This window comes from Vanacampus margaritifer, chromosome 8, assembly GCF_051991255.1.
Source record: "Vanacampus margaritifer isolate UIUO_Vmar chromosome 8, RoL_Vmar_1.0, whole genome shotgun sequence".
NCBI classification, from domain to species: Eukaryota; Metazoa; Chordata; class Actinopteri; order Syngnathiformes; family Syngnathidae; genus Vanacampus; species Vanacampus margaritifer.
In genome coordinates, this window is record NC_135439.1 from 4,440,860 (window position 1) to 4,460,621 (window position 19,762).

At 42.6% G+C, this 19,762-nt stretch overlaps 1 protein-coding gene across 5 annotated transcripts in view; it reads left to right on the forward strand.

Moving 5' to 3' along the window:
• The window catches only part of nav1b (neuron navigator 1b), a 67,561-nt gene that overhangs the window by 16,106 nt on the left and 31,693 nt on the right, over nucleotides 1-19,762 (forward strand). For 4 of the 5 annotated variants that reach the window (XM_077573135.1, XM_077573136.1, XM_077573138.1 and 1 more), the window contains exons 1-3: nucleotides 13,282-14,202; nucleotides 18,262-18,364; nucleotides 18,860-19,201. In XM_077573135.1, the coding sequence (XP_077429261.1) occupies nucleotides 13,539-14,202; nucleotides 18,262-18,364; nucleotides 18,860-19,201 (1,109 nt within the window). In that variant the 5' untranslated portion in view covers nucleotides 13,282-13,538. Of the gene's footprint in view, nucleotides 1-5,158; nucleotides 5,784-6,343; nucleotides 6,433-13,281; nucleotides 14,203-18,261; nucleotides 18,365-18,859; nucleotides 19,202-19,762 lie in introns of those variants that run through there. The other variant, XM_077573140.1, reaches the window with a different exon arrangement.

A 19,762-nucleotide genomic window follows, 5' to 3' on the forward strand; every position in this document is an offset into this window, starting at 1 on the left:
TACCGGCAGAGTGAGCTCCTCCAGGCGCTTTTTGTCGCTTCGTTTGCTACGGCATGTTCTCGACGGGCATTCGTCATGCGTTGTTGTCTCGGGAAGGAGAGACTTCACACAAGCTGCTTTTCCAGTTGAGATGAGACATTATTCGTCCGTCCGTTTGTCCATCCATCCGTTTTCTATGCCAGTTGTCTTCTTTCGGGTCGTGGGTCTGGAGCCGATCCCAGCCGACTATTGGCAAGAGGCGAGGGACACCCTGGATCGGGCTTTAGACGATCACGCAAGATCCACACATGAAGGCCAGATCCAAGATTTTAACTGCAAACCGTAGAACTGTTGCAGTTGTCATATATCTTGATAACATGTCCGGCACGGGTCGTCAAAATACCCCGAGGATTATGAATTATGGTACTTTAGACCCTTGCTGTTGTCTTACTGAAATCAGCACGTTTTAAGAGATGGACAGGGAAAGTGAGCCTGCCCACATCCTGCCTAATATATATATATATATATTTTTTATTATTATTTTTTATTTTATTTTTTCTCTTCATCCTGCCTAATATTTATTTATTTATTTATTATTATTTTTTTTATTTTATTTTTTCTCTTCATCCTGCCTAATATTTATTCATTTATTTTTTATTATTATTATTATTATTTATTTTTTCTATTCATCCTGCCTAATATACCGCTTGGCCAATCCTGACTGGCTCTTTGTTACCATGATGACCAACGGTGGTGCAAGAATCGCTTTGCAGGCTGCCTCTTGGCATTTCGCCGCCATGCCAGGCTCAAAATAAGCGGTTTGTCAATAGCATTTTACTCCTCATTTAAGACACAGACGTCCCAAAAAACTCACTCACGTCAACCACCGTGGGTAGTTAGAGGTTGAGGTACACCTCAGTGCTACTTAAAGGGATACTTGACTCATTTGGCCATTTTCAGCAATACAAATAAATAAATATTTTGTCTATAGTTAATTTGATAACTTAAATTAATATATATATATTTTTTAAAAATATATAAATATATAAAAATATATAAAAAATAAATACATTTTTCATGTACAAATAATGCCTTAGAAACACATTTTGCCACTTGCTGTCGCCTGAAAATGACATCACAGATGCTCAGACGTCATGTAATGACCAATCATGGCTCACTAGCAACAAGCTTCCACTGGCTACGAGTGTGCCTAAACATGTTGCCGAGTCGCTCTTAAGTCTTCGCCTACGTGGTGGCGAATAAGATACACTTCTGTTCTTACAAGTATCATTCTCACAAAAGAAGAAAGAAAAGAAAAAAAGTGTTTAGTTAAGAACTAATTCATGCCACAACAGCAGCAGAATCAGCTGCAGGTTGGAATGTTTTTTCTTACTTGACTCAACTGTAAAAGACTGCAGATGATAAGTCAAATCCGTTCTAGTTTGATCAAGATCATAAAATAAAATCACTAACAGAATCCAGCAAAAACCTTACACAACATCGTACATCATCAAACACTTTGAGCCACGTCCAACAACAGCAACAAACTTACCAACATCCAAACATTTCTTTGTGTTAACACTTAGGCTGGGTTGTGTGTGTGTGTGTGTGTGTGTGTGTGTGTGTGCTTGTGTGTGTACGCGCGCGCAGTCATGAGTGTGTGAGACTGTCCATGTGTTTTGCAGACTTCCTCTCAGACAAAGCTTTTCGACCGCCACAAAAGGAAATGAGCAATGTGGGTTGCTATATATAAAAAGTGGATCAAGAAGTGATGAGAAAATTGAATCACACAAAGATAACGCACCCATTAAAATTTTCTTCTTCTGGAGGAGGAGGGCAGGGAATCATCCAAATTTAATACAACTTCACTTCATGCTGGCCACAAAAGATTCAAAGAGGAGAATAAAGTATGAAATGTTCCTGCCAGGTTTGGTCATTTATATTTCATATCAAGTCCTTTTTATAGCATTCAGCAAATGGACTCCTCTGAAGTCTTATGAGCTGCAGTAAATGGATCCTGGTGCAAGTGTGTTTTTGTTTGTTTTGTGTGTGGATGATGATAGGTTCCCAGCAGCATCCACCGCCGTTCATTGTACTGCTTCCCTCTTGTCCTCTGGTGGAAAAAGGTCACGTTTGATTTGTGAACCCACGATAAGCCCCCAAGGAGGACAAACATGTTATCATGCAAACGACGTGGTTCAAGATGAGACCAGCGGCTCACGGTGTACCAAACACTTTGGTTGATGATATTTCTTTTCCAGTACCAATTGTAGTAGTAGTGTTAGTACATAAATGAATAGAATGTGGGAAGAAGAGAGAGTTAAGTTACAACCTGGACTGATTGCCAGTGTTTTGTGGAAAACACTACTTCACCTTTATATTTTTATGCAGGATCGTGAGTGATCGGCGGTAACAATGAATACACAGAGACTGATATACTGTGCTAGAACAAATGTGCCTTTTATTCCCCGCAAATAGCAATCAACACACTTCAACGCTAAGCAGCATAATATAATCATCATCAGCGCTTACCTTGACACGAGACCGGAGAGCCGACGGTCCGGGTAGAACGAGCTGCAAAACGGCTGGGCCGTTTCGTACGTATTCTACAGCTGACTCTACCCACACCGTGTGCCGGTCCGTCTTTTATTCGTTAACAAAAAGTTGTGAGCATGAGAAACCGGGCTGGCCAAGCCCTCTCCCAGGCACCCTCGAAAACATGTTTCCGAAGCAGGGAGGACTGTAGTATAAATAAGGCATTCACTCCCAGGCTGATTCCGCCCTTTATTTACAAATTGTTGGGCACCTGGATTCGTACAACAGTTCAGGACAACAACATATCCTTATATATAAGAGGTTACATGAGGACATATTAAACCATGGTTATTTTCCCTTCAGCCAGCCAATTGCAGGGCATACATAGAGTTGATAAACAACCATCCGCACTCGCATTCAGACCTAATTTACAGCAGGGGTCACCAACGTGGTGCCCACAGACATTTGACCCAAGGACCACATGGGAAGTCCCCAGGCTCAGACGGTTTCCCTACTGAGCCTGTTTTTTTGTTTTTTTTTTAGGTTTCTTCCAGAGAGGATGTTTTTTCTTGCCTCGGTTTCCAAATGCTTGCTCATGTGAAGTTCAGTTAATTTACGTACAGCATGGTGCATAAGGAGTGCGGTACAGGACCCGCTCAAGGTTTAAAGTGCCTTGACATCATTTGTGTTCTGAATTGTCCATTTGTCAATCAAACTGACTTGACTTAGTGTTCCATATTGATATTTGTTTTCTACCTTGTTAAATAATTGTTGATAATTGTGAGACATTATTTACAAGACCAGTGTCTTAAAATATTTAAATATTAGTTGTTATTATTTAATAACAAAATGTGTAGTATTTTGAGCAAATTTGTTCAGTTTTGAGGCCATTTCAGAAGTGTGTATCAAACTGTAAGCCATTTGCTTCGACCGCACCCAAAGAGTAGTTCCCACTTTCAAAAACGTCGGTGACCCCAAGTTTAGAGTCTTCAATGAAGTTAACGTCTGTTTTTGGAATGTGGGAGGAAGCCGGCGTACCCGGCAAAAATCCTCGCCAGCTCCACATGGGTTCAAAACAAGAACTTCAAAGCTGTGAGGCAGACGTGCTAACCGCAAGTCAACTGTGCTGCCCATCACGGACTCATTATGGGAACATACTGTATATCTTCATCTATGGAATGTATGCTACGTGACATATATTTTCAATTTGGTAGAGGCAGCAGGTTTGAGTTCCCGCTCAGTGACAGTGTGAATGGTTGTTTTCTCAAAATGTGGCCTGTCATGGACTGGCGACCAGTCTCAGGGTGTATTTTGCCCTAAAGCCAGCTGGAATAAGCTCCAACTGCCCGGACCCCTTAGCAGGATAAGAGGGATAGAAAACGGATTGATGGACATAGACCGTGTTTATGGAATATGCGGCGACTAAGCCCCCCCCCATCTTCCCCCCCGCACACACTACATCTTTGAAGTGTGGCGGGCCGCAGTGTTGGCACGGCCTTAAAGGGGCCATCCTCCTCATGCTGTGTGAGCCGAGCCGTGTCAGTCACAGCGTGTTTCACACACCCGAGGACCGTGCCTACATTACAAGCATATGTTGCCATTTGAAGCGTATATTGTTTGTCTATCTCGGCTGTGTCATTTATTAAGTCCCCTCAAGCAAGCGTTACAGTTTTATCCACTGGCGACTGCGTGGCTCAACCCCTCAAAAGCATCCGCTCCACTTCCCTCCCGTCGCCGTCGTTTATTGTCCCATTCCGTCAGCAAGTCTGCGGTCAGAAACGCTCCGTCTGTGGCTTTGCACTGCCGCCATTACTGGGTAAACCATCGCCCTTATTACAGTATTGCTAAATAATACTTTTGGTGCCGTTTTGATTTGACACGTTGCCACTTTGTCCCAAAAATATTCCAACCGTCATTCAAACTGTGATTCAATATCACCATAAGGTGCCCCCAAAAAGTTGAGACTTCCCATTGAACTTTCTATTCATTATATTAAGTCAGTGGTTCTTAACATTGTTGTAGGTACTGAACCTCAATTCCCAATGCGCATTCACTGAACCCTTCTTTATTGAAAAATAAAATGGGATTTTTTTTTTCTTCAAATTCAAACCCTATACCTATGTCTTGGTATAGGGTTTACGAGTGAATACATTGAGCAGGGAGAGTAGCCTTTTGATCAAATCTGGCTCTCTTCACCTTGAATTCAGAAAGTGTTCTTGCATTGAAATGTTCCTTCAGTTTTTTTTCGATAGCTTGTTGTGCTGGATGAAATTTGGCTTTGGAAATCATGCATTTAGGACGTTGACTCCGATCACTCAACTCATCAAGTTCATAGTGCACTTTAAAACACAATTTATATTTCACATTTTTTTGTTTTTTTTGCTCGACATAGTATGAGGGGATTATCATATTTTGAGTTCCTGAAAACATGTATCAAATGACATTTCACTATTAACTGGACAAAATCAAAACTTTCGCAAGCACAGACAAAACATGCAAACTCCACACACAGGAAGACCAGATCTGAGATTTGAACCTGAAACCTTTGAACTGTTTAGTGCAAACAATAAGCTCACTGTCCTGACAGTTACAATATTATGGATCATTATGAATGTAATGAATCCATTTTTTTTTGTATCTGCAGGCATGACCACCTTAGCAACTGCTTGCTAACCTTGTTAGCATCAACACCAAAGCAGGATGCCGCTGTCTAAAGCGGACCCCAAACTGCCATACAGTGGCCTCCCCAATCCCACCACACACTTCCAGCATTCCACAAGACAACTTCCTTCCTGTTCCTCCGGATCTTCCGAGCTGCTGCTGAGAGGTTCATCTCTGAAGACCCTCCTGCACCAAAGTTCTGACGTTTATTCGCAACGGAGCCCGACGGCAGCGACGCAGCGACACGACGGAACGTGCTCGGCGTACAGCAGCCCTCGTATTCCCAAGAGGGAAGCCCCTCGTTCAAAGGACACGTCGGACCTCCGCACGGGAGCTCTGAGGGACCTTCAGCTTAGAAGGAACACCAACAAGAACTGGACTTTTGGGAAATTCCGCCAGAGGAATGTGGACAACGCTCACAGTGTCGATAAAGCTGCCTTGTCCCGGAAACATTACGCCAAAGGAGACAATCGAAACGTGGCGTCTTTGGAGGGGTTGGGGGGCTTCCAAGGAAATTTGAGGGGCATTTCTGACCAGGAAAGGAGTGCTTCTAAATCGAAGCTTCCAGGGAGAGTGAACATGGCGGCTGTCGCCCCCTTCAGGTACAGGTGAGGAATGCTACTATTATTGGAACAGTTACTGGAAACATGATTTTAATTGCCTGAATTCTGTACACATTTGAGTTGTTGTGTGACATTCAAGTGGGAAATTACCAAGAACCAAGTTAAGCACACATACCTTTTTTTTTATATGTTAAAACTTGGGGTGAACAATTTCAGGAAAAGATTGAATTGTGATTTTTCTGACATATTGTTATTCTTTAGTAAGTTTTTTCTTTTTTTCACTAAAAATACTTTGAGTAAAATTTATTCTGAATATTTTATCTCTTCCAAGTGTAATAAATTTTTTTACTCTGTTTAGAGTGGGACCAAATTGACACTGTTAAGAGTGAAATTGCAGCAGCGTGGCTCAGTGGTAGATTTGTCGTTTCCCATCTGTGAGGTTGTGGGTTTAATCCTCACCCCTGGTGACCATGTCGAAGTGTCCTTGAGCAAGACACTGAACCCCCGATTTGCTCCTAGTGGACCTGGCAGTGCGCCGTGTTCCATAAAATTGAGTCTACAGAATTTACAGGGTTTTAATTGGGAGAAATTACATTTTACTGTAGATGTCAGACTCAGGAGGAGCCAGAGGCCACGTTGGAAGACCTGAGCGACTGCTCCTCAGACTCCATGGAGGTTTGCTGCGATGATCTCGGTAAGTCCTACCTATCATTTTCTATCTTGTTTATCCTCACTAGTGAGCAAGTGAGCCTATTCCGGCACGAACTATAGTCCCTCCTCCAGTGGTTGCCAGCCAATCACAGGCCACGTCATATATAAGCAACCATTCACAATTATATTCACACCTATGGCCAAGTTTTGAGTTCTCAAAAAAAACATTTTTTTTTTTAATTTTTACATTTTTTTTGTATGTGGGTGAATATGTGTATGTGCGTGCGAGTGAGTGTGTATTCATTAGTTCACCTAAAATCTATTGAAAAAATAAATCCCATACCGTTCACCCGTTCAAATTAAAAAAAATAAAAATAAAAATTAAAAAAAGGTAATGATGATGTCATGTCAAATCGGTAAAATTACCGAATGAACAATACTGAGCTCTCCAGGGAAAAAAAAAAAAAAAGAGTTCTCAAAAATCACGTCGTAAAGTGTCTCCCTCTAGTGGTGTTCCATGACTTTGCATCATGAGAATAAAACTTTTTTTTTTCACCCCGCATAGTTCAATGAGGTTGTTCGGCGTCTTTCCAGCTGAGCGAGCTCATCGCACACGGGCCGCTTGTTGTCACAAGAGAACAACTGGCAATAAAAGCTTCACGCTACTGTGCAGTCCCACACCTGTTATGTGCATCAACGGCTCCACATCCCCACACTGCTTCCTTGGAGTCTTGACTCGCAAGCAGGAAAAACATATAGAGGTCTTTCCTCAACTGTCAACACGAGCTCTCTGGAGGGCCATCGAGACGCTCTTTAGGTCCATTTCCGTGCTGCGTAAAATATGAGAAATGTAATGCTGGGAGTTTTCCTACAAAGGTGTCAAAGTAACCTTGTACTTAGCACTTTTTGTTTCGAATGTGAGCGTGTATTGGATTACTGTTGATTCTCCTTTTTGGGGGCTTGAAAATGACAAAATGTACATATTTTTGGGGTCCTGAACACAACTTCAGAAAACTCACACTGCTCTCTGGAAAGTGGAAATTGGTTCTTCCTCTCTGGTTTTCAGGGTGATTACGCCATGTCCGAAAACTCACCAAGTTTTGCGAAAACGCATGCTTCCTGTCAAAATTGTATTCAGGCCTATTTTAGAGCTCTCCAAGATGACTGCCGTAAAACTCGGCATGTCCATTGTAACAGACAACACAAAAAAAAGTCTACAAGATTCTTGCCTAAAATTTAACAGGAAAGTGGCCATTTTGCTTTGAAGGAGCAATATGATTACTGTACTTTGTTTGAATTCCAGCACTCTTACTTTGACAAACTCCATTCAGGGAATTAGCCCAAATGAGCCTCAGTCAGAAATAGTTATTCATTTTTGCCTGGCGTCAACGTTTCTGATCATTTGGAGGATTCGCCAGTGAAAGAAGGAACGCAGGAGGCCTGTTCAGCTCTGCTTGCAGCTTTCATTTGTATTTGTTCCCATGCCGGAAAACCCAAATAAAATATGTCACATTTTGAAAGGTTTACTGCATCATAAACACACCACAGATGACAGTTGTCGGGCAGATTTAGCACCAGAAACACATATCAATCTTTTCCTAGCCAACACTATATGTTGCACTATATGTTGCTTTTGTCAAGCAGAGATGATTTGTCTTCATTTTAAAGTGAATGCAGACCAAATGAAGTTCATGATTTCAAATACAGTTCTGGATAATACTGGTTTAAAAACAAACAAACAAACATGACTTTGTGGGTTAGAAAATGATGTCATAGGATGACTTGAATTATAAAAACAAAAAAAAAACATCGTCTTAATTATCGTGCTGATTGAGATGCTCCCCAGGGAGACGCCAGACCAGAGACTAAGTGTGTCTGTACGGAGGCTGGACAGACGCAGACTTGAGTGCTTTGATGAGCAGATCAGCTTTCACGTCATCTTAGTGTCTGTCTGGCACTCTTGGGTTTTAAAAAAAAAAGGAAAAAAGTAAGCAGACGGACCAAAAGCAGGCAATGACTACACTTATGCTTCAAATTAATATATTTGTAAGTTTTTCGTGGTAGTATATATATATATATATATATATATATATATATATATATATATTAGGGGCTTAGGGGTGTGAATTGCCTAGTACCTGGCGATTCGATTCGTATCACGATTCATAGGTCACGATTCGATTCGATACAGATTAATCCCGATACGAATCTATAAATTGAAAATGTATTTATTCATCTGAAAATTCAGGCTTATAACTGAGCCACTGCATTTAACAAACAGGTTGAAGTCTGTTGCATGTTTGAACAGCACTGAAATAAAAATATTAAGGCTTAATGTTCCATTAATATAACATTCTTCCATGCTTAATGTGTGAATCCGAACCCTAAGTAAGACGTTTTGTTGAATATTCCCATAAAAAAATATAGATGTTTAAAAATCGATTCGGCCGCCTATCAAATCGATTCGAGGATTGCGTGCTGTAATATCGCGATATATTGCCGAATCGATTTTTTTCGAACACCCCTAAAATAAATCCAATTATAATTCATGTGATGTGGGCAAAATATGTAGTTTGGAGGTATAATGTCAAAACACATCCCATCCGGTTTTGATCCAGATTGCACCTTAGGCAGAAATGTATATGGAAAATATCTGTGTCAAATCAGGTTGTAATTTGTTGTGCTTGTGTAGGATCTTATTGAATTTTGGGTCCTAAGATCATAGCTGCTGACACATGTTGAAGCCTTGGCAGAGGTCTCTCGTTTGTGAGCACTCATGTTTACTCACATTTTTTTCTTTGTAGATGTAATTACGCCGCACTCATAAACGCACGTTTTCAACACGCTTCTCCCCCGCACGGGCCTCTCATCTTGAAGCCGCGATGTCGTCATTGTAGCATTATCCTTGCAGCTGAGCGCTCCTAAAATATGACGCATGGTGCTTGGTCGGGGAAGGCCAGCTGCGGAAGAGTCGGTCCGCACAAACATGATGGTGTACTGGGCTGGCCACTTACAGGGAATGAAAGCCAGATGCGAAGAAAAGCAGAACGCTGCTTCAATGTTTTCCATGAAACGATTTACGAACTTAACAGGTCTGTCGTACCTTTGCTTCCTCCCCCGCTTGCCGTCACTCACTCTTCACTTCACTCTTCAGTGATGACTTTGAAGCTCACTAAAGGAGGCCCTTATCATTAACCCTGGAGAACCCAAGAACCCTTTTCTTCTTTGGAAAATTATGAATTATACATTAAATGACTGCTATAAGTTCACTGAACATATGAAATAGATAAACAAAAAACAACACAATTTTACCATCTGATGGTTTGCTGAGAAGATGGTTTTGTTCGGATTTATTTCCAGCTCAACAAAACAGCATGTTGCCAGCCATCTTGTCACCACCACTCTGGCTCATGTAAGTGCAATATTCATCCACTAGATCAGAGGTCCCCAACCCTGGTCCTCAGGGACCGGTATCCAGCCTGTTTTCCATGCCTCCCACAGCCAACACAGGTGATTCATATCATCAGCTAATCAGCAATCTCTGGAGAAGGCTGATAACGATCTCCACCTGTGTTGGACCAGGGTTGGGGACCTCTGCACTAGATGGCCCCATGCAGTGGTCAGAAGTGGCACTCTGGACTTTTGAAGTTAAATTTGTAAAAAAAAAAAAAAAGGGTCTTTGTTATTTGAGTAGCAGAATTTATAGGGGCCAAATTTGACCCTGTGGGTTCTCCAGGGTTAATAACATTATCTTGATGCTCATTGCTATTTTTTTTTTTTAATCAAGTTCTTTTTTTTTTTCTTTTTTTTTCTAAGGAGAGCTCAGTATTGTTCATTCGATTTGACATCATCATTGCTCTCCTTTTTAAAAAAAAATAAAAATAAATTTTTCCTTCTCATTTTTCTTTTTTTTTAAAAAAATATATATACATATATATATATATATATATATACACACACATATATATATATATATATATATATATATATATTTTGTATGTGGGTGAGTATGTGTATGTGCGTGTGTGTGTGTGTGTGTGTGCGTGCGTGCGTGCGAGCGTGCGAGCGTGTGTGTATTCATCAGTTCACCTAAAGCCCATTAAAAAAAATCCCATACTAATAATATAATCTAATAATAAATTGCCAAATGCAGAAACATCAATGTAAGTTATCACGATGTAGTGGCTCTCGCTAACAGACAGAATTAAGTAACCAGAATTAGGTTAAAAAATTCTATATACGTAGACCATGTTTCTATAAATTTTGATATTTGGTTTTTATTTGAGGCAGATATTTTTTCCATTAAAATGTGATTTATGAGGAGGTTAGACCATTGGTCGATATTCAGAGTTTGTTTATTTTTCCAGTTAACAAGAATTGTTTTTTTAGCGATAGTAAGGGCTTTTTTAATCAAGTTCAAAACACTGCTTATTGGCAGACTAGCAATGGCTTGCGGCAACGATAATTGTTGAACATTTTGTCAACAGCGTTCCGGGTGATCCTTGTGTTGACATCTTTACTGGCACAAATCAAGCTTAGCGTTACTTCCTTCCTCGTGATGGCGAGAGCTCGTCTCCCCATCTCCAAACAAACAACATAGTTGGGTTGCGGGAAAATTGGCGTGGTGGGAATTAGTCATCCAAGGATTAATTTATGTCCCCTCAAAACAAACACACTATTCAGCTAACGTTGGGTGCGGAACCCCCACCGTGACCTCTAGTCAGCACAAGTCGGGAGGATTTGAACACGTTCCAAGAAACTAAGTGGCAGAACAAATGCAATAGTCCGTGTCGCTCCGCAGTTTGCCATATTTAAAGAAAAGCAGTGGTGTGTGTTCGGAGCCTTTTGTGATAAACAGTCTTGGACTTTGTAGCGTATTCAAGACGGGATTTGCACCATTGAGGAGGGTGACATCATGAACAAGGGTCTAAAAACACATTGACTTTGTGTTATATAAAGTTCTACCACATGATGAAAAAAAAACGAGTAGCAATATATATGCTTGGAAATGATTGTAGTCTATTAACTTTTTTTTTCTCTTTCCATTAATATCTTCAGTCTTTTTTTCTTTACTGACTGACTGAGCGTAACATCACGGTACATTTATAGTAGTTTTGGCTCAAGTTTAAGTTACCAAATATGGTCTACTGCCTTAATAAAGTGATAAACTTTTTTTTATGTAGGCCTAAGTATGCTATATAGAAAAAAACTTTACTTTAAATTGGGTCAAGCTGAATATGAAAACAATTACACCACATGCAAAATGTAGTTACTAAAAAACTTTATAATTTAAACCCTTGTTTGTATAGCCGTCTATAAAATCCAAATTTATGTTTACTTTGTATATTCCTGATAGTAGAAGTGAGTATACGACATTACACATTTGCAAGGGACACTGTGGGACTTTATATGCATTTTGGGCTGTGGTTTGTGCGTGCAATGAGGTTTTGAGCAGATGTCATAAGAGATGAGGGGAGTTCCCGTGGCGCACTTAAGTTCTTCTTGTGAGTCCCCCCCCCCTCTGTGTGCTGGCTGTGTCACGTGGAATATTATGATATCTTAAATATGGAATATTTTAAAGGGAGGATTAGGCTCATGTGTCAGTAAAAAGAGACTGGATGCTGATCTCTGCTTGCGTGTGCGTAATTGCACGTTTCTTACGCATAGTTTTGTGTGTGGTTATGGGCGTGTTCACTTGCTTACATTGGCACATGTCGCTTGCTGAGTCTCCTAAAGTGGACTTTTAAAAATTGTTATTTTTTTACAAGGGGGGGGGGGGGTGGGGGAACTAATCTTTAGTTAAGATTTCAGCACGTTCTTACAAGGCATTGCGGTTCATGTGATTACTGTAGTTTATGTTGTTAAAGTGTCATAACTCAACACGATTGATAATGTAAGAAGGCTTAGACAAGGGATCTGGATTTGGATTGAGGGTAGATGCAGTTGCTCCAGTTGTTGCATCGACTGAAGCCTCAACAGTTGTCGCTGGCTGCTTCGGCGTGCGACTACACGAGTGACTCCGCGAGTGACTCCGCGTTCATAGTCGGTCGGGATGGGCATTTTTAATCAATTTAGCATTTAGCCCATGTGAAATTTCTGAAATGTGTGTCGGTAGCATTGTGTTGTAGCCACTGATCTTCAAGACTGACCAAAAAAGACAAACTAAGAGCAGAAGTAGAAGTAAGCTAGCTGTCATTGAAACATTCAGCATTTGCTCCTCTATTTTTGTTTGGAGCTTCCTGATTAGCTATTCTGTTTTATATCACAATCACTGTGTGAATCCTATGCTTTGGCCGACCTCTATGTTGACCACACACAAAGATTTGACATATGCAATTATGTTTTTGTTTTTTTTTGTCATTGGAAATAATTCTCTTGATTGTATGATTTTACTGTGGAAAATAACACGTTCTTGTGAATTAGACAATCAACAATTGGTATATTCCTAGTATACAGATTGGAGATGAAAATTCCTGTAAGTGTGCCACCCCTAATTGACTTGTCAAAATCAATGGGTTACAGGGTCGGCTCACAACTGAGGAGTGCAGCAAACAAACAGTAGAGGGTTGGTGGGGGCGACGGGAAGAACAAAGGCATCAGAAGAACCGGTAAAAAAAAAAGCTCCGTTACATCAGACTGGTGCTATTTTTTTTTTGTCTTCCACATTGAGAAAGGCGAGAATGTGCAAATGCAGGGAAAAGCGATGAAGAGGCGAAGAGGAGGGGAGTGGGAAGTGAGAGAGGGAGGAGGAAGAAGAAGAGGAGGAGGGGAGCGTCGCTGCGTCTGCCGCCGCTGTCATTCTGTTGCTGCGCACTCCCGCGGCAGCAGGGGTGCGTTTGGAGGGAGGGGTGGAAAAAAAGAAGGGGGGAGGAAAAGCAGGACGTTAGGGAAGGGAGCGCCTGGGCAGCACTGCAACAGCTGCAGCGGGAGGAAAGAGAGAGGGAGCGAAGGAAGGAAGGAAGGAAGAAGGAGGTTGCAGGATTGCTGCAAGAGGAAGCCTTTTTTTCATGCAGGATTTCTTTGTGCCAAGAAGAAGGTTGCAGCGTGGAACCTCATTTTTCTCCCTTGCCCGCTGATGCTCATCTATCCGCTCCCAATGCAGGACCCACGCTTGGGAGTAGTGTGAAAGGCAGGGAAGGAGATTTCAAGATGGATAGCTCCAAAGCGTACAGCCAAGCAGATGGCAAAGGACTTGGCTTTGGGGCCAAGAGGCCCAAATCTGGGGTGCCTCAGAGCACCCAGCGGGGTGAACTCAAGGTTTACCGGGCGGGTAGCTCCGAGGGCAGGTTGCCGGTGGCGTCCAGCCTCCGCAAGCAGAGGTCTATGACCAACCTGGCCGTGCTCACAGACGCCGAGAAGAAGTTACACCTGTACGAGCCCAAGTGGTGCGATGACATGGCCAAATCAGGAGTGGGTGGTTCGAGGAAGACAGGCAAGCCGGCGGGCAAGGTGCCAGGTAGTGCCCCACTTTCTCGCAACCTCTCCAAGTCGGAGCACTCTCTCTTCCAAGGCAAACCGAAGCCCTTCGCCTCTCTGGCAGCTCCTTCAGTTCCCGGCAAGCAAAGCCGGATCCCTCGCGCTCCATATGCCGAGGTGAAGCCCCTCAGCAAGGCCCCAGAGGACGGAAGGTCCGATGACGAGATCCTCTCCAGCAAGGCCAAGGCAGCTGCCAAGAAGCCGGGAGCGGGAGGAGATTCTGGCTCCAAGGGCCAGGGGGAAGAAGGTGGGGACAAACCCTTCTTGAAGGTGGACCCCGAGCTTGTGGTGACAGTCCTGGGTGACCTGGAGCAGCTGCTGTTCAGCCAGATGTTAGGTAAGTGCAGCAGGGCCAAGTTCAAGGAAAGATGAGTGTAGTGGTTCACATAGCTGACTTTTGTGCAGCCTGGACTGATCTGATCACAGTTACTCTGCGATTAACTGGCAACAGGCGAGGCGGTCGAGGACGGAAGGATGGATGGATGGAGTGTCCTAGTTGTTGGTAGTGTAGTGGTTCACTTTTGTACAACTTTGATCAGGAAACATTCCAATATATAGTTGCCCAGTCAGCTGGTATCTCACTTCCTCACCCACTATTTGGAACTCAATGCGTGGGAGAGATGGATGGATGGATGGTGCTTTGACTGTTTTTGATGTTGTGATTCACAAAGCTCATTTGTGCATCTTGGCTCAATCTGAAGTTGAACCCTGTACTTCTGCGGTTGACTAACGATTTGTCCAAGGTTTAGTTGCCCATAGTTGACTTGTCTTGGATTAGACTCCAGCTCACCCACAACCGTGAGCAAGATAAGCGGTATAGAAAACGGATGGTGGTTGGAGCGTGCTTTGGCCATTGGTAGTTCAGTGGTTCACATAATTTTGTGCATTTCTGGGCTCTGTCTGATCTGTCAGTTTTGCAATTGGCTAGCGGCAGGTTATAGCCACCTTAAACCAGCTTGGAGTGACTCCAGCTGTAGTAATGGTTTACAGTCAACCCTGCCGACCAGGTCAGGATGGACTTCAGCTTGAGTGATATGAAAAACTGATCGAGGGGGTTTTGGCCTTTGGTAGTGTAGTGGTTCACATGGCTTGGGACGACTCCCTCCGGCAAATCAACCAAGCCGACCAGTCAAGGATATTGTCCACCATTGACCCCATGTCAGCTGGGATAGGCTCGCAGATTGAAAAATGGACGGATGGGAGGATGAGGGTGCTTCGTACCACCGCCCCACTTGTGCAAGCCTTCAATGGGCAGCACCCCCCCACGCAGGCACCAGTCGGCACCTGCTCGCACGCCACAGCCATCTCATATTATCTCCACATCTCAAACTAGTCGCACATTTCCTCGTACATTTTCCAGCTGGAGGATCGGATTTGGAAAGGGATCGCGGTCATGTGCCGCGCTGCATTGTTCTTCCTCTCCCTCGGCGAGCGACTGTAATTGTGTGAAATGCGCTTGTTTCCGATCACAACGTAATTGCAAGGGGGAAACAAAAAAGCACCCGAGGGCTCAGCGGTGATGATGATTACTTGCAGCCCGATCTCTCCTGTCAAAACCTTCTGTTTGCTGCTCCCCAAAGCAGAAATTAAATGCATAGACCGGTGTGCCATATTGAAGAAATTTTCGAGGCACAGACGCACATTTAGCCTCCTCCCGGCTCCATTCATGTGTTCGGGCGCTGACAGATGGTTTACACCCCGTGTGCAAATGGCAGAGAGATGATGGTGGCTTCTCTTTGTGCGGATAATGCTCACTTTTATCAATAGAGGACATGATTGATCATGTATTCTGGGCGATCTTTTGTTCTTTGGCAGGCTTCAAATTGGTCGCTTTTGATTGACACGGTCAGAGAGGTATCAGTCAGGAGCTGTTTCTAATATTCCCGTGACCTTATTTTGCAACATTAATAGGGCAAGATACTGCAACTCAGTACGATGGAGTGCAGTTTCTCTGTGACAGCAAAAAAATGTCTTGTTGGATGTCAAGTCTGGAGGATGAAATAAATGGTCAACGGGGTCCTGTAAATAAGGTCATTAGTTGCGGTAATGATGAGCGCATATTACATCCTAATGAATACATCAAGTGCCGATTAAACATATTATACATGCTTTATTAGCCCCTGTGTATTTCTTTTAGGCATATTAGTTTCTTATAAAGAAGCATCACAGGAACAGTACCTTTCCAAAGTATTTTTTTTAAACCTTTTTTTTCTTTTTCTTTTTTTCTTTTTTTTGGAACATATTTTGTTACATTACAGTACAAGTCAGGGTCGGTTTAAAAGAAATCCAAATCTGTGATGATTCCCGTTAGCATCACCATCATAATGATGTGAAAATAACCCACCAAAATGCCCACCAGACCAGACAAGTTGGGCATTAATCAGAGAAGCAGCACAGAGATTAAAAAAAAAATAAAAAATGGAGGAGCTGCAGAGTTCCACAGAAGAGGTTGGCATATATTTCTGATGAATTGCTATAAATGTCTGGAGTCACTGGCGCGAGTGACTGGAGTGTTCGTACTGGCGAGTAAATGTCTGAAGTGTTTTTTCTTAATAGCTTCACTCGTTTCATAGGTTTGTGTGACATGATGATTGATCAATGAGCAGGTCAGATTTGAATTAAAAGTGACAGCCACACAGATTCCAGGTCATTATGACGACAGACTCACACCCACGTAAGATGGAGACAGTTATATTGGTACTGGCATAAAAACTAGACCGCACGGCGTGTGCGTGTGTTGACCTAACATTTCATCGTAACGATATGTGATCGGTCATGCAAGAGTTGCGCAAATGTCGCAATATCCCCCCTCGATTTATGCCGAGATAAAGCAAGACGGGGTATGAAGTCGGCGGTGCTGCCTGCAAGCACAAAAGAAGGGTTCACAGATTTGACTTTATGGCATTTCAGGGAAAGTAGAAGTATTTCTTTTCTTTTTTTTTTTAGCGCTGTATAACCATGTTGAAGCGCGGCACGATAGTGCAGCCTCTGGGGCGACTTCATCTCAACCGTTTGGAGTCAATATACAGAATAACAACCCAGTAAAAGGGCAGAAATCGCTACAATAGTTAGACACGAGTTTATGAGCTGGAAGCTATTTTGGACAGCGAGTTAGCTCAAGCTCATAAAACAAGGTTGCGATCTGAATGTGGCATCTATCAAACAAAAAATAATCACTAAGACTGGTTTGACTTATAGTGCTTGAGTAGCTTGAATGAAGAAAATTCCTTTTTCAGCCATTCTGTATGCTCTATACGTCGACAGTGTATACCAGAGAAAAGACATCTCCTCAATCTGTCAAGTTCTTCATTATGATCTGATACGTAGATGACTTTTCTCTCTGATCTTCCTCTTTGCAAATTGGATGCAAGTTTTTACAATGTGCTCAATTTCAAAGCGGGGAGGAATCTCTTTTTTTGTGTGTGCTCACTTCCATTGTATCATTTAATTTATTGAGAAAGAATACATTTTCCTCGTGTCTATTTGAGCCCTCAGCGCAACACGTGGATAAATTGTCACAATTGTCGTGAAGCTCAATGGGACACTTGACTCCACAAACGCGTCTACTGTCAAGAACGGGTGGCGGAACTGACTGTGATGTGGACTCCAAACTTGGACAAGTTTATGAAGTACATTTTTTAACAAGTAATTATGAGAATTCATTTTAAAAAATAACCCACCCGAGTCCCAACGTTGTTTGTAACTTGGCAATCAGTACTTGGATGCCTCAGTAAATGTCACGTCTGTCCAGTACTATACGCAAGTGTACATAAAGACGATATATATTACTTTTACTGAAAAGGAACCCAGACTGTAATGACAAGTTTGCTCTATATTATTTATTTGGTTGTTACTATCTGTGAGATTCATTTTTCTTAAATTATTTCCAGTTTAATGCATTTTGTAGAAACTTTATTTAGACATACGCCGCGATTGTTATTTACGTCGGAACGCACTTAGTGCGTAGTGATGTAGAATGTGAAACGCCAATAAAGAAAGCAAGGTAATTCTCTGTAGCGTTCCTAAAGTAACAACATGCGATCGGTAGAGTCACCCTCCCTCGCGCCGTGCTTTTGTCATTCACCAGACGCGTTCAAGAGTTTTGATCGTCCCTTTAAGGAATGCAAATAAAGTTTCTGCAAAATGTAGTAAACTGGAAATGATTTCTGAAAAATGAATCGCAAACTTGTCATTACAGTGAAGACAACGATGGTCATTGCATGACAATGATTTTGGATAGTGTTCTCTTTTGTGAATTTATGCCTTGAAATAAAAAAAACAACAACAATAAATTACCTTTTGGGAAACACTATTCACGAGAGATTATTAATTCAAAAGACTAGTGAAAACTTATTGAGCGTCACATTTGTTTTTTGTTTTTTAAATCGATCCACAGATCCCGAGTCGCAGAGGAAGCGCACGGTACAGAACGTCCTCGACCTCCGCCAGAACTTGGAGGACACCATGTCAAGTCTACGGGGGTCCCAGCTCAGCCACAGGTGAACACAACGACAACTAGAACCGCAATAAAAAAGTGAAAGTCCTGTAATGCAGTTGTTCCCTTGAAAGCCTTTGACAGGTACGACTGTTACGATGTCAAATGGATGTCTACCGCTCTCTAAACTGGAGCAGGTCAATTCAGTTCCTCTGCTGATAAATTAACCAAGGACAGATAAAAATACTCCCATGGTCGCCGCCATTGCACTATTTATTGAGGTGCCTATGGTTATATAACGAAGCGCGCACACACACAGAAGATGTTCCAATTTTTTTCCGAGAGTTCTTTTCAACCCCTGACCCACTTACAAGAGGAAAACTTAACACAATGCCGGTTTAGCGAGAAAGCGTTACATTGCCGCACATGGCACATGTTTAGAGTGGAACATCCAAAGTCAAACACCCCAAAATCAAGAATAGAAACTGCGCCTCGCAAGTCAAACATACAGAAATGGAGGTGTACCTAATGAAGTGTCCTTTGCCATGCGCGTCCACAGCTGCGTGGACAGCAGCAACGTGGGCTACGACAGCGACGACACCAACGCCCGCAGTATGTCCAGCCTGTCCAACCGCTCCTCGCCGCTGTCGTGGCGTCACGGGCAAGCCAGCCCTCGCCTCCTGGCGGGCGACGCCCCGTCCTCTGCGGCGGCTGGTTATCAGGGGGCCAAGACCCCCTCCCAGTACGTCGCCCAAACCATGCCGGCTCGCTGCTCGGGCAGGCTGAGCGGGACTTCGCGTATGGATCTTCTGGACGACGGAGACCTCAAGTCTGGCTACCTGAGCGACAGTGACCTCCTGGGAAAAAGCCTGCCGGATGATGACGACAACCTCACTAATGGGTGAGTAGCATGGATGTATGGAATGTCCTGTTTCCATGGCAACATGCCCTTGTTTTCAGCAGTGACTACAGATGTCCTTTTGGTGTCAATTAGCACATTTTCGCGGCAGTGTCTTTGTCATGGAACTTGGAACTACAGCAAACCCCCAGGATCTCATTTAGTGCTGTCACTAATGACTTTTTTAAAAATTGACTTGCCTATCGATTATTCCATCGATTAATCGACTAATTCCCCCCTAAAAAATAATATTTTTTAAACAAAAAATAAATAAAATTAGCCTGAATAAGTGTCTATGCGGAAGCACAAAATATTGGTTCTGGGGCTCCGGCAACTTCCAGGTGCCGCAAATATGTTTTTGTAAATTATTAAAATAGCTTCGGCGCGTGCATTTTTGCGTCAATTTTGTGGTCGATCCAACCGACTTGGTTGACTTTTTTCCCTAATCTCATTTTGTTTTAATTATGGATAATTGATGACTACAGATGTCCTTTTGGTGCCAATTAGCACATTTTCACGGCAGTGTCTTTATCATGGAACTCGGAACTACAGGAAACCCCCAGG